The sequence below is a fragment of the Cornus florida genome, unplaced genomic scaffold (genome assembly GCF_030987335.1).
Source record: "Cornus florida cultivar Cherokee Brave unplaced genomic scaffold, ASM3098733v1 CherokeeBrave_3.0.0_Hap2_Chr01, whole genome shotgun sequence".
NCBI classification, from domain to species: Eukaryota; Viridiplantae; Streptophyta; class Magnoliopsida; order Cornales; family Cornaceae; genus Cornus; species Cornus florida.
This window is the reverse complement of record NW_026775571.1, coordinates 89,823,969-89,839,215: the sequence shown is the minus strand read 5'-3', so window position 1 is coordinate 89,839,215 and position 15,247 is coordinate 89,823,969. Positions and strand designations below refer to the sequence as shown.

At 37.6% G+C, this 15,247-nt stretch overlaps 1 protein-coding gene across 9 annotated transcripts in view; it reads left to right on the top strand.

Annotated features, from left to right (window-relative positions):
* Positions 1-812: 812 nt before the first annotated feature.
* LOC132306042 (mediator of RNA polymerase II transcription subunit 16) overlaps positions 813-15,247 on the top strand; it is a 31,487-nt gene continuing 17,052 nt past the window's right edge. For 7 of the 9 annotated variants that reach the window (XR_009481800.1, XR_009481795.1, XR_009481797.1 and 4 more), the window contains exons 1-5: positions 813-1,307; positions 9,280-9,348; positions 9,645-9,733; positions 14,767-14,879; positions 15,143-15,244. Coding sequence is in view for 1 of the 9 variants with exons in the window: in XM_059803247.1 (XP_059659230.1) it covers positions 1,030-1,307; positions 9,280-9,348; positions 9,645-9,733; positions 14,767-14,879; positions 15,143-15,244 (651 nt within the window). In the remaining 8 variants the exon portion in view is untranslated. Of the gene's footprint in view, positions 1,308-9,279; positions 9,349-9,644; positions 9,734-14,766; positions 14,889-15,142; positions 15,245-15,247 lie in introns of those variants that run through there. The other 2 variants (XR_009481801.1, XR_009481802.1) reach the window with 2 other exon arrangements.

Genomic DNA, 15,247 nt, shown 5'->3' with positions numbered 1-15,247 from the left:
TCATCTCCTGCACACTTCGATTAAATATTTTCATTTTAAAAAATATTTTTGTTTGTGGCAATGACACACTTTGGTTCAGCTTGGTTTCAAGAAATATTTTTGTTTAAAAGTACAAGACCACCAAGCTCTGTCAAATAAGAAACATAATACAATTTTGTTCATTGATAAAATTAATAGCTTTTTATTTTTTTTAAAGTATGACTTCTTGCAGGTAAGTTTTTTGAACTCATTATTGAATTTTTGTGGGTAAGATTTTTCTAGATTGAATTTAAATTAAATTAGTTATATAATTTAACTTCAGAATATAATATTCATTGAAACTTAAAAAAATATAGAAAAAATTCAAAACTAATATTCATTGGAAGTCTTATACCATTAGTCATATATCTTCTCTCTCACTCTTTTTCTTTTCATGTATGTAATAACATAAATATAACGATAAATTATGATTTTAATACATAAATGTAGTGTGAATTTTTAGACCTTTTAGAGAGAGAGAGAGAGAGAGAGAGAGAACTTGAATGGGATCTACATTCTTGTGAAAAATAAAACTTATTTATATTATTTAAAATCTAATAAGATTTTTTTGGTGTTAAAAACTAAATAAATGAAAGGAAAAAAGGAGAGGAAAAAGTGGGATCTGTCAAAAATTTTAAATTAGCGCCATGGTTGGATGTTTTTCAAAGCAAAAGAAAAACGCGACGAGGCAAGACGTTGACAGAATTAAAAAGTCCCCAGACAGTTGGAATCTGGTCCTTGTCTCCAAGCGCCCAATCACCAAAACCCTAACCTAATTCAGTGTATTATAGTAGTGAAAGAGACCCAAAATTCCAAGTCCGATTCCTTAATCCACTAACCCCACCAAAAGCATCCCTCCAATCTCTCTCTTCCCTCTCTACACCATCACTTTCTCTCTCAACAGTGGCTCCTGTCGCTCTCACTTGCGACTTTCCTACCACTTCCTTTACTCTTTCTCTCTCTATCTTTCTGTATTATATATAAATTAAGCTTTTTGTCTATATTATTCGGATGAATCAATCCTCTGGTGCTAAGGACTCTGAAGAAGAGTCTCCAGTCAATTCTTCGGCGGCTCTCGAAGTGGCCAAAGGGGAGGAGACGGTTGAAGCGGGAGGAGGAGGAGGCGGCGGCGAAGAAGAGGAGGAGGAGGAGGCGGAGGAGGAGAAGGCGGACGATCCGATGGAGGAGGATTCGGTGAATCCGGCCACTGTTTTCTGTATTAGGCTCAAGCAGCCGAGTTCCAATTTGCAGCACAAAATGAGTGTTCCCGAACTCTGTAGGAATTTCAGGTAACTCTATCTAGTATTGAACGAGGGAAATTTGATGTGTTTTGCTCAATTGTTGGATTTTGATTATAGCTTAGGTTGCTTGATTATCCAGTTCTCGCATCTCTATGGTGCCCTAAAACGGTTTGACTGCCATATAATCTGTAATTCTTGTTTTGTTTCTAAAATTTAATAAATTTTTTGGTTTTAACTGAAAGCGAAATTGGAAAGAGAAGGTTGATGGATAGTTGAACACATGGCTTCACACCAGTGGTAGACATGGGGCATAGTTCCCATCTAACACTAGCTTACTTTTGAATCGTGATGATCCTACATAGCTTCTAGAGGGATTTGTTCAATATTTTATGTTTATACATCGTGTCTTAAATTAAATTTCAAGTCACCAACTGAAAAATGCTTTTGGTATAGTTCCCATTCAATAGCTAATTAGTTGAAACGCCTCTAATATGAGATTCCCTAATGATATGTTTGCAAGCTGATTCCAATTTATTTTTAACTGGGTTGTGTTATCTTAACCCAAACCAACTTTAAGCTAATTGGCTGGAATAGGGTTGAGTTAATAGGTTCAGTTTTTAGGACATACCAGGATTGGTTGCTTATAGTTCTATTTTTGCATGGTCGGGCTTATACTTCATTTTCATCCTGGTTACTGTCACCAGAACCTTAAGTGATCATGCTTGAGGCTGTATGTCTTTAGTTTGTGCAGTTGTTTTGGGCCGTGCCACCTGCTTTTTAATGAAATTTTACTTATATATAAAAAACCACCCTTAAGTGATCACTGCTCCTTCATGTGTGAATATGAACACATCTAATGGTCGCTACTTGCACGTCCTACAGTGTGTGAGTTGGTCGCTCTTGAACGAGGAGTTTAAGATTGGTTTCATTTAGTATATTAATAGCAAGGAGATAAAGTAATATTAAGAAATTAGAATCAGCCTCATGAATATTCTATAAGACCTAATCAATTCAGATAAGTTAGATAGGGATTGCAGTTTCGTAGAGAGTTCCATGATTGGGAGCTTGCGGAGGTTGTTGAGTTTTTGGTCTTGCTGTACAGGTAGGAGGTGGAGGGTGCAGGGATGGATGAGATAGTGTGGGTGGGCTCACCGAGGGGACTGTTTAAGGTCAGGGTGTTCTATCATTTTCTGTGGGTGATCCCAGGTTATTCCTTCCCTTGGAAAGCGATTGGAGGTCGATAGCTCCCTTGAAGGTGGCTTATTTGCTTGGTGTGCAGCCCACGGTAGCATTCTCACCCTTGACAATCTTAGAAGGAGAGGACAAATCGTGGTTAATTGGTGTTGTATGTGCAAGAAGACGGAGGAATCAATGAATCATCTCCTTATTCACTGCCCGGTGGCAAGGGATGTTTGGTGTATGTTTTCGGTTGCTTTTGGCATGTTTTGGGTGATTCCTATAACCATGGTGGATCTGATTGAGGTTTGGAAAGGGTGTCTAGTGGAGAGCCGAGCCAAGGTTGTCTGGAGGGCCACTCCCCTTTGTCTTTGATGGGGTTTGTGGCACGAGAGAAATATGAGACATTTTGAGGGCAAGGAGACTCCTATTTGGTCTCTCAAATACACTATATTGCACACTTTATTCTTTTGGGTCAACGGGCGGAATTGTAAATCTTTGGGGGATCTTTTGGATTTTGTGGATAGTTTAAAGCTTTAGTTGTCGCCTTTGGCGTTTTGTGTATTCCTTTGGGAGCGCTCCCCTCTTGAGCGTCTTTCTATGAAATTTTTACTTACCAAAAAAAAAAAAAAAGTTAGATAGGATCACAGGGACCATTCTATCCAACCCTGGAAGCCAATGCTTTTCCTCAAGTTGGGGATTGATCTCATCAACTTCCTTTGCCCACATATTTCAATCAACCAAAGGTTTTCTCCTTGGATCATCTTAGTGGCCTCATGCAGTTTGGCTAAAATTACTTGTCAAAATGGGTGATCAGTTATCTCATGAAGTTCAGTCTTCTCATGTTCTGGGGCTTTGAAGAGCATTAGAAAGGATAAGAGGAGTTAAACAAGCCATATTAGACTCATGGTGTAAATGGATAAAGGGTGAGACTGTAGCATTGCTATTTGTGCAAGGATGGCCAGTTAAAAGTTCCTATATCATATCTATTCAGGACTGTAATGGATAAGGAGACACCAGTAGTTGATTATGTCAGTTTTTCAAATTGTAGTACAGGATCCTCGTTTAGGACACTACAGCATTAGGAGTTGGAAATAGTGGAGGCTTTTTTGGTGTATGGAAGGGACGGACACAAAAACTCAAGTAAGGGGGGGCAGTACAGATTTTTTTATTTATTTATTTTTTTAATATATTTTTATAAGTAAAGATTGTATAAAGAAGCGTTCAAAAGGGGAACGCATCCCTCAGAAAATACATAAGGCTTAATAGGGTCTCTAAACCCTCAGAGAGTCCAAAAAATCAACTATCTCCCCCACGGATTTACAATATCTCCCTAAAAGCCAACAAAAAAGAGTGCTAATAATAGAGAATTTTGACTCCCCCATAGGAGTCTCCTTTCCTTCGAAGGACCTCCTATTTCTTTCAAGCCATAAACACCACCAAATGCAAAGAGGCGTAACTCTCCAAAAATCACAGACTTGGGCCCCCACTATACAACCTCGCCAAGCCTCAATCAAATTTCTGGGGTATCTGGGCATAACCCACTGAACCCCAAACAAACTCAACATTAAGACCCAGCAATCCCAAGCCATGGGGCAATGCAAAAGAAGGCGATCAACCGTTTCCCCATCTCTCTTACACATGTAACACCAATTGACAAAAATAGTGGGGCATAATAGTTAAAAAAAAAATCAAGGGGGGCAATTGCCGCCACCCCCCCCCCCCCCCCCCCCCCCCCCCCCCCAAGTACAACATAGGTCCGTCCCTGGTGTATGGTATGCCTGCTCTATACATAATGGATGGAGGATTGTTTGAGGTGGGCTACATTTGAATTGAAGGAAGTACAAGGTGCACTTTTGTTAGAGGTAACAGGGTGTTGAGGTGTGGTGGTTCCTCGGTTTGCCTTGGAAGGTTACTTCATGCCCCTGAGTTCTTTTGAAGGAAGCTTTGACTGGTAATTTTGGTGAGAGGAGTAGAATCTTTTGAATCGGCATTCTACATCAAAGGGGTATAGATACTGTCAATCATCAAATGCTTTAATTCATGGTGCCTATGGAGTTGGAATCCCTTTTTTTTTTTTTGGTCGATTTGGTTAGATGGAAACTAATTGTGGAAAGTGTAAGGAAAAGAAAGAGAAGTGAGTAGAAGGAAAATATAATTTTCAACATATTAGCTTGAATTTTTTTCAAGTAAGTTATGAGAAATTACCATTTCATGATTTGGAATGCATGAAACTTACATGACAAGAGAGGTCATTTTTGTAACTTCATAATTTTTTTTTAAGAAATCAAAATTTGCATGTCATTTTATTAGGAGTCTTTTTTGGAAAGTTAAATGGTTATGGGAAATTACTTATCCTCAAAATTTTCCGGTTCCTGTTATCCAAACTCCTAAAGTGTTTAAAAAATTCGTTTCTTTGCCTTTCATACTATTTCCATCTAATCAAACATCGTGTTTGGGATTCTTTGGGTTATTAGTAGATCAATTCTGGAGTAGAGCTCTTATTGACTACGTAATTTTCACATTAGGGGTAGCCTCAATGACAAAGCACATCATCGTCTCTCAACTTGGCTATAAAGAAGTGCATCTTGTTGTACCCGGGATCCTTGTTATTATTTCTAGACTCAAGAAAGAGGAGTATAGATTTTTTATTTTCAAAATTGCAGGCAAGGTTAAATCTTGGACCGAAAGAGCTCTATTCTATGCAGGAAGAGTTTTCAACTCGTAATGCCAGTCTTTGTTGCATTCAAACCTATTAGTCAACTATGCTCATCTTTTTATAAGAAAGTCACAAAGACCATTGAACAAACTTTGAGAGCCTTCCTTTGGAAGGGCCCCGACCTAAAGACCACTAGTGTCAAAGTTGCTTTCTAATACAATCTTACTTATAAAAAAAAAAAAAGTTGCTTGTCATTCTACGTGACTTGAAAGAAAAACGCGGCGAAGTAAAAAATACAAGTGAGTGGAACACGTCTTTAATTGTGAAGCAACATGGAATGCCATGCAAAATGATAATTAAATCATTTGGACCACGGGGGTGAAAAGTGAACCTATCTTATTTCAGGACTAACTTTTGTAATTCAAAAACCCCTGGTAATTGTACTTGGGCTTGGAGAAAAATATTTAAGCCGTGAGATAAGGCCAGAATTATATTTAAGCATATCATAGGATATGACACTAGTTATAAATTGATAATCTTTTTGGTTTCTTTCTAAATTTTAACTGTACAGTGTTTAGTGATAAGTGAAGTCTTATTCACTTAAAATTTTACTTCATTTTAAGTGACACTTATTATTTTAAGTGATATCAGTAATGCATCATCAAACACACTTAATTGCATAACATAAAGCACTTAATTTATTCAGAATTAAGCACAAAATTGAGTTATCGAACAACACCTATATCCAATTCTTGGCTTCAGCTGGAGTTGAGCTTCCCTGATTCTATTTCCTCTAATCCTTTATCTAAAGCTATGAATTCTCTTATTTTGCTGCACTCTTCTGTTTTTGCCTCAGTATTTTTACTGCCTTTTGTATAGTTTCCCAGTAATTTTGAGCTCTATAGCTATACTTTTGTTAGGCATATGGGTCATGCATTGGGGATTTCCTACTCAAAACTTGGGTTGTAATGTGTTGAAGTGTTTTAAGCCATTTGAGTACCACCTGTGAAGACAAGGCGGACACAAATTTTCAAAGAACACAAATAGAAATCTGCATCCTAGATCATGTCTCTAGCGCATTGGTTAAGTGACCTTAGAAATGATCTAGATTGATCTTGGAGAAGCTCAAAGTTCTATTTTAAATGTGTTTTTTAAAAATGCTTTTCCTAAGGTAAGGATTTTAGACAATTTTCAAAACTATCTTTTTAATAAACAATAGAATGCATCGATTGATAATGCAAATTTCAAAGAGCATTGATCTATAGGTTGATGGATTGAGGGAGGTCTGATTTGCAGGATTGAATTATTGAGAGCGTCAATCGAATTGTTGATTGGTTGAAGCAATTCCTGAGGGATTTGATAGAAGGCTCGATCGATGGACTTGTTACATATATATATTTGGAAACTCTACCAAAACAGAATCTTACAAAGATTCAACTTACTAAATGTATGGGATACCTATATTGGCTATAAATATGGGTTTTATAGTCAGTCAAGGTATGGAATTGAAGCTTCTGATCATCTAGAGAGAGAGAAAGTCCTTGAGATAGTAGAATTTTCCATTGCTCAACCTAGGGTTTCATTGGACACAATTATGTGATTTAGTGTTCATCAAGGAGAAATTCATTGATATAGTTCTAATCAACCGATTAGATTTCAGTGCAAATGGGTGAACAATCACTAGAGAAGTGGATCAGAAGAGCTGAAGTCTGTTGATAAGAGAACAGACGGCCTGAAGACTTGAGTAGAGAGTTAGGCATCGTCTATGTCAAGAGGTATCTAGGAAATCTAGGGAGTGGAAACTGTCAACCTGGTTGTAGTTTCTTTCTCGTATAGTGGATTGGCCTTTCTAGACTAGATCCCATGGTTTTTATGGTTTAGTTTTTCACGTAAAAATTTGTGTATGCCATACTTCACTTTATTTTTCTATTGATGTATGATTGTGGAAATGATGGATGCAAATTGAAAATTAACAGTTATAAACAAATTTCAAATCTCAATCATCCATAACTAATTAACTGAATTTTAAACAAGGATTAATGGTAATTTTAAAACTTAGTTGCAAAATAATATCCGTAAGACCTATTTAGCCCCCTCTAGGCCTAGTTCACCGCTACACATCAGAGCCTAGAGTAACGTTCTCATGAACTATCAACTCGGCTTCTCTCTCTCTTCAGCAGCTTGTATGTTACAGCACTCTGTTTTCTTATCGTGATCAGCTTTAGTATTGGCAGGGTTCTGCTCTAAGTGGGGAATCCTTCCTGCAGTCTGCCTACTACTGATGTCCATTTTTCGTCTTTTTTTTTGGAATTATTATTCTACCGCCCTTCTCTTTCTCTGGCCTTTCCAATTCTGTTGGCTTCCTTTCCCATATCTTTGCCCTGTATATTAAATGTGAGCTGCTGCTCAAACTTCAAAGCCTGTTGTTTTATCCTTCGTCTTTTCTCTTAAGCTGCTTGCGAGGCCCTCCTCGATGCTTTTGGCCATTTGTCATGCTCTTCTACTACATATGCCTAATGTGAACTGCCAGATTGTACTTGCTGTTGTTCCCTGTCTGTTCTTTTGCTTGCTGTTGTTGCAGGCTTGCAGCAATGCTTGTTGATGTCCATTCTCTGTTGTGGTGAAGGATTATGTGCATAGGAGACTTTTTAATTTTCCCTTTGCTTAGTTTGTTCTTCTCCATATAGGTTTGTTAGCCGTCTTGCTGTTGTTAAGATGGCTACCTTTCCTGTTTCCATTGTCTTGTACGGAGCATGCTGTCCGGCTTCTTGTATTCTTTCTTTGGTTTCAATTAATTCTCAATTACCATGAAAAGAATTATGCAGTACAGTGTGAAAGAAATTCTGATTTGTGTGGCAAGTAGCCCCGTTTTGCTTTTGGCATGTACTTGGAAGAGAGGAATGAAAACATTTGATGGGATGGTGCTGTTGATTGTCATTTAAACATAGGATGTGTCACCCTAAACTTTTGGCTTATAGGGAGGTCCCCGAGTTCATTAATTTTTTTAAAAAAATAATTTTTAAATATTTATATTTAAATATATTTTTTCATTTCTTGATTCAATTGTGTATACAGCATGTGTAAATGGGATGTGCGCCCTCTGGCGCTTTTGTCTGGATTGCTTTCACCTATAAAAAAATGCTTTCCAACATCTGTGGATGTATAGTCATCTTGGGAAAATTATAGGCATTCCTTTGTGGAGGTGGCTAGCTTCATTTAGATTTAGAGATTGGTGTACTATGTGGCACAGGCTGTTTGGCCTGGAGTGGAGTGATCATAGAGTAAGAATTTACAGGGAACCTTTCTCTTGCTGTTACTCCTTTAGTTGGGTGGCCTTTTCTTTCTTTCTTTCTTTCCTTCTTCATTTTTTCTTTTTTCCTTCCAATGGTGGGGACTTGGGAATACAGGGCATTATTTTTCTTTAGCTGATTATTTCTTATTTGTTTATAGATGGACATTCTGTCCTATTTTTTCTTTGTTCCCTTTCCGTTTTTAATTCAATTTATATCTGTATTTTAGATATACTAATAATTGTAGTACTCAACAGACAACTATCTTAATGTGCCCTTGTCATAGGTATTGGCATGCTCAGTTCTTGCGCAATGAGAACCTGTCTTGCAGATACCCTCTCATCTCACCTGTAGGGCAACATCTCATGCATGGTGTGATATCTACCACTCCATGTCGTGTTTTCACCGTTTAACATTTTGGACACCTAAACCATTTTAGTTGTGTACATACCAATGCAACCCTGATATCAGACTGTGTAGCCGGACAATTACTTACAAACATCACACCGGTTATCTATATGGAGATTGAACCTAGCCATGCGAACAAAAAACTGAGGGGATGTGTAACCTATGAGATTTCTTGCTTAAAAACTCTAATTATCCATTTTTTTTTTCTTTCCCTAGTTGGTACTCACACATACATGCCTCCACTGAGGTTCGAACCCCTGACCTCTCTTTGAGAAGTAGGGGCTTGGTATCGCTAAGCCACTGGCCTGTTGGTTTATAATTATCCATTTCCTTTGATCATATGTGAATATGTGATATTCCTAACTTAAAGTGATGCTATCTTATCTTTATAATTGTGTGCATTCTTCTTCTTACATTTCTAAGAAACTATTGATTTTTTTTTCTTTCTCATTCCATGTTTTTTCCCTTTTTTTACTCATTTGTGCAGTGCTGTTGCTTGGTGTGGAAAGCTAAATGCTATAGCATGTGCATCAGAAACTTGTGCAAGGATTCCAAGGTGAGTATGTCACATTTAGGTACCCTTTGTTTTCAGCAAAGCACAGTGAGTGCAATGAATTAGATTTATAGACAAGATAATTTCGTTGAATAATGCAGGTTTGAGTGTATGTTGGTATAAAGGAGCTGATTTTGTTGAGTCTTTAATGGTGGTTGTTACCTGATGAACTTTTTCATTTTGTATAGAAAATTTACGCAGCTGCTTGTTTCGCTTTGTAAATACTGAAGCTTGTTAAGTAATATGATTTATTACTGATAAATGTAATATTGTTCTTGTTCTGTCTCTTCTTCTTGTAGTTCTAATGCAAACCCACCATTTTGGATCCCTATACATATTGTGATCCCGGAGCGACCTACTGAGTGTGCAGTGTTCAATGTCATAGCTGGTATTATTACTGAAACTTGCTGGTCTTATCACATCATTTGGTTGCGGAACTTTTGTCTTGTTGACAGTGTAGATCATTTTTAATTGGTGTCTCGAATAGCAAGTGTCCTATCATGGTAGGTAGAATTCCAACTTTCTACGCCAATAAAAATTGCATACTCAAAGATACTGATCATCTGTGCTCTGTGTAGCAAAGTAGTTTCTCCTATCTGGCTTATGCTTATTTTATTTATTTCAACTGTATTTTTTTTCCTTTTTCATTTTGTTTTGGGACTCAGAAAAATGTCAGCAATTCACCAGTACTTCTGATCGGCATTTTAAAGCTTTGAGAAAGGAGGGTTGTGTCAGGACAGCTGACAAGAACCTCTTAGTCAAATCTTATGCATTAAACAAAAAATGATAATGTAAGAAGCTAATTCTTATTGCAAAGACAACCTACCCTGTCAAGAGAGCCTTGACTACCTTAAATAGTTTCCTTTACGTGCACTATCACGGCATGTAACTGGGGCAATAAATTGATTAACCACATCTGCTGTAACAAATTAAAAATCCCAGACCAGTCTTGAACTCGAGTTCTCAGACCCCTATAGCCTTATTGTAAGACATTTGGCTTGGAAATTAAAATAGCATCTACTGCTATAAGGTTGCTTTAAGATTTATGAGTTCTAAGTGGGGCCCAAGTTTGTGATTTCTGGAGGGTTTTGCCTTTGTGCATCTGGTGGTGTTTATGGCTTGAGAGAAATAGGAGATCCTTCGAAGGAAAGGAGAATCCTATTGGGACGCTGAAGTTCTCCATTTTTAGTCACCTTTTTTTTTTTTTTGGGTTCTAGGGAGAAATAATAGGAGTTTGTAGATTTGTTGGGATCTTTGAGGGTTTAGAGGCTCTATTTGGCCTTGTGTAGCTTTTGAGGGACGTGTTCCCCTTTTGCATGCTCTTCATACAATCTTTACTTATATGAAAAATAATTGTTGGCCCAGTGAGAGTCAGTATTTCATCGGAAATTTTTTCTTATGAATTTTCTATGCTTGGACTTCTTTTCAGCAACTAATAACATACAGAACATGAGTTAGTAACTACCATCACAAAATATCTTCCATCTGTTCCTAGAAATGGTTCGGGTGGTGATCATATGTGGATAAGGTACAAAAGGGATCAAAGAAGGATACTCTATTTGGAAATTTAAGGCCCTAGCTGGCTTCCTATGCACATGGAGTTCATACTTATTGTTGGGGAGGGTGTTGCGTGAGGAAACTAATGCTGCGTTTGGTGTGCAGTAATGGAATGGAATACCCATTCCAACCATTCCTTTGTTTGGTATTGCAATTGAAAGTGGGAATGGTCATTCTACTTATCAAAAAAAAAAAAAAAAAAAAAAAAAATGGGAATGGTCATTCCATTGGAATGAAAATCCATTCCACAACTAAACTTATGGAATGGCCATTCCATTCCCAAGTAAATTTTTTTTTTTAAAAACCAAGCTCCCAAAAAATCTTCATGTTCTAAGTCCAAAAACCGCCACCACCGTCTTCCACCACCGCCACCACCTTCCACCACAACCGCCACCGCCTTTCACCACCGTCACCTCTATTGCCTTTCACCACTGTCACTGCCACCACCACCATTGTTGCTGCCTTCAGCCACCACACTGCTGCTGCCTCCATTTCTTTTCAGCACAGCCACTACCTTTGACCACCACCGCTTTCACCACCACCACCACAACCACTGCCGCCTCCATTGCCTTTCGCCACCGCCACCGTCACCGCCACCGCCACCGCCACCGCCAACATTGTTGCTGCCTTCAGCTACCACACTGCCGCCGCCTCCACTGCCTTCCACCATACCCACCAACTTTCGCCATTGGTCCATTACCCATTCGACCACTGCAACCTCCATTGCCTTCCACCGCCGTCACCGCCACCTTCTACCACCACAACCTGCACCACTGGCGCCTTGCACCACCATACCACCGCCGCCTCCACTGCCTTACACTAGGCCTGTTAATGGATCGGATTCGGATCGGATTGGATCGATCAAATCCATATCCGATTTGTTAAGCAAACGGATTATCGGATTTGGATCACTAACGGGTTCTAGGATTGAATGTCCATTTCCTATTTAACTCGGATCGAATCGAATCGAATCGAATCGGATTCGAATTCGGATTAAAATATTTACTAACATATATAATTATAAAGTTTGATGAAGCAGAGAATTGCTAATATACAGAATGCTACATAATATAACTATGCAACCAAATGAATATAATGATAAATAATTAATATATATAAATTTAGTAATATATAACTAATATATAAAACATTGATATATAGTATATTGTAAATCATTTACTCTTTGTTAATGAATAAAGAGTATGATATTATTAGTATGTATATTAAGAGATTTATTAGCATATGGATGAGAACACCACACTATTGTATATATAACATTATAATTTTTTTTTTTAATTTGGGATTTTTGGGTTACCTCTAATACAATTTTAATAGGAGTATTAATATATATATATATATATATATATATATATATATATATATATATATATGTAAAGTTATTAATAAATAATTATATATAATTTTAATCGAATTGGATCGGATTATTAACGGATCGGATCAGCATAATTCATATCCGATTTGTTAAGCTAACGGATTATCGGATTCGGATCATAATCGGATTATCGAATTTTTTGTTCATTCCATATCCGACTAATTAGATCGGATTCGGATCTGGATCCGCTCCATTGACAACTCTACCTTACACCACCACTGCTTTTCACCATCATCGCCTACCTCACTAACACCTTCCACCACTACCACCACTGCTTCCTCCACTGCCACCATCTTCCACCAACACCATTGCCGTACGCCACCGCCGCCTTCCACCATTGCCACCACCATCGCCTTCCATCACCACCGCCCACACTACTATCGCTTTCCCCCTCCATCACCATCTTCACTGTCATCCAACACCACCACCACCACCAAATCTTTTATAAAAAAATTATAGAAGAATTTTATTTTGTTAATTTAATTTATTTGTCACTAAGGGGTATTTTGGAGAATTCAATTTAAATTCATTCTATTCTAAATTTTAAGTTGGTCTAACCAAATACTAGAATGGTCATTAATCATTATCATTCCATTCCTACACATTTCATATTTGCCACCAAACAATAGAATGAGAATGACCATTCCATTCCATTCCCATTCTCATTCCTTTCCCACTTGCATTCCATTCCATTCCATTCCTGAACGCCAAACACAAAATAAATGTTCCAACATCTGATTCCTTCAGTTAAGTAGTAATATTTCCAAAAAAATCCTCATCAGCTCAGCAAATGCATGCAATTGCAGATTTTATTAGTCTTCTAAAAAATTGATTGGTAGTGCCTGATTATTCTGGCCTTTATGATGTGCAGTGATTTCCTTCATTGCATGCTGTGAAACCAAGACTCATTGATGCGCTGTTGGCATGAGGGCTGGGATGGAGCACCCTACCCTACCTTGCTCCATCATCATCCCAACCCTGCCCCATAACTGTGAAGGTTCTGCTTTCCAGTCCCATACCCTCTTAGATAATTATTCTGAAGTCTATGCCCTCCCTGTGTGTATGTGTATATATTTGCACAGAGGGAGAGAAAATATGTAGTACTTAAAAGCATGATGATACTATAAATTTGTAAGGCTATATAAAATGCAGTGGGTTGTGTTACCTTTGGGCGATCACATGCAAGAATGAAGTAGAGATGATTATATTTTGTAAGATCAAGAAAGCGTACCTATGAGATTGACGGCATTGTGGGATGAGGCGACGCAGGGTTAAGGTTAGCTGTGGAGAGAAGAGTGGTTAAAGAGTAACTGAATTGGAATACTTATCTTGTATATTATACCTATATATGAGGGTTATCTAGTAGTTTTTTTTTGGTCCTAAAATTTGAGGGCTATTTTATTTAATTACATATATATTAGTGCAGGGTGAGGTAGAGGCCTCTTAAACCATCCCGACCCGAAGCGACATGGGATTAGACCTCCTCCCTCCGCATCTGCCCCAGCCCTGTTTTATTTAATTAATATTTGAAGTACAGAAAATTCCAGAACAGGTTGAAATTTTCGGATAAAGCACTTTTCTATGTTATAAAATAAGTGAACGAGTCTCACTATTAAGTCCTCTGAGTTGGCCTAGAAGTGGTTAGCAAAGCTTTGGAAAGGTCAATTACCTACTTTGTCTAAGAAAAGAAAGTCTCCTAATTAGTTCTGGTGTACTTTGTTAACTATTGGTTAGCTTTTATTTTCTGGTGGAACTATGCTGAATTACAATGATTTGGGACTTTTAACACGAGGCTTTAAAACATTCATTTTTATCTTATTTTATTTATTTATTTTGGTTGTTTGGTGGTGACTGGTGATGTAAAACTTAATCAATATCTTGATATTTGTTTGTTTTAATTTTGTTTTTTGATAAGTGATATTTGGTAATTTTAATGCCTGAGGGCCTGGGCGGTTTAGTTTACAAGCGTTCACTATAAATTTAATTTCTTTACAATCACATGTGGTGTGGGATGGGAAACGACTAACACATGGAAAATGTGCTTACCAACCGACCTAAGATGACAATTTATGGATCTGTGGGTCTCTATTAATCTATTAAGCCATTGACGTTGTATCTCTCTTTTTTTTTTTTTTTTTTTGTGATTATAATTATTAGTTTTATTTGAGGCCAAATCAGAGTCGGGTTTCAGTTCTCAGCTATGCCTTAATTTGATGAGCAGCCTGTGATAATTCACAGCAAATTATTTATTTAGTCAATTTTTCCATAATTTTTGTATAATCTTGTTATCATCACGGTTATTTCTATATTTGTTGTTTTTGGGATTATTGTGGCATGGAGCCCTTGGATGAATTGAAGATTAAGATTTTCATAGCAATCTATTTTGCAATGCTTTATAATGATTACTCTTATATTCACATTGGTTTCTAGTTCTTCATATTATGATCAGTTGCATTGGTCACCTTTGGTAGATTCTCCTCGCGATTCTGTTCAGTTCATTGAATGGTCCCCTACTTCTTGCCCTCGTGCCTTGCTAATAGCTAATTTCCATGGGCGGATAACTGTCTGGACTCAGCCTTCTCAAGTAAGCTAGGTTTCTGGACTAATCTCTCCAAGTATTTCAATAGTGGCCTTTGTTTCTTTTGTGCATCTGTTGATTCACCATAGCAGAAGTCCTTAACATGGCTTTCCTATTCAATCCAATGAAATATATTGGCTCATACACTGACTGCTTTTTCATCCTTTTTCTGGCATTTTCCCATAAGCTAAAGAACTCCACTGAAATAATCACTTTTGCAAGATTATTAAATATGCTTATTGAGCTTTCCTTTTGGTCTGACTATTCAGGGGCCGGCAAACCTGGTCAGAGATTCTAGTTGCTGGCAGCGTGAGCATGAGTGGCGGCAGGATATTGCAGTTGTTACAAAGTGGCTATCAGGGGTGTCTCCAGTA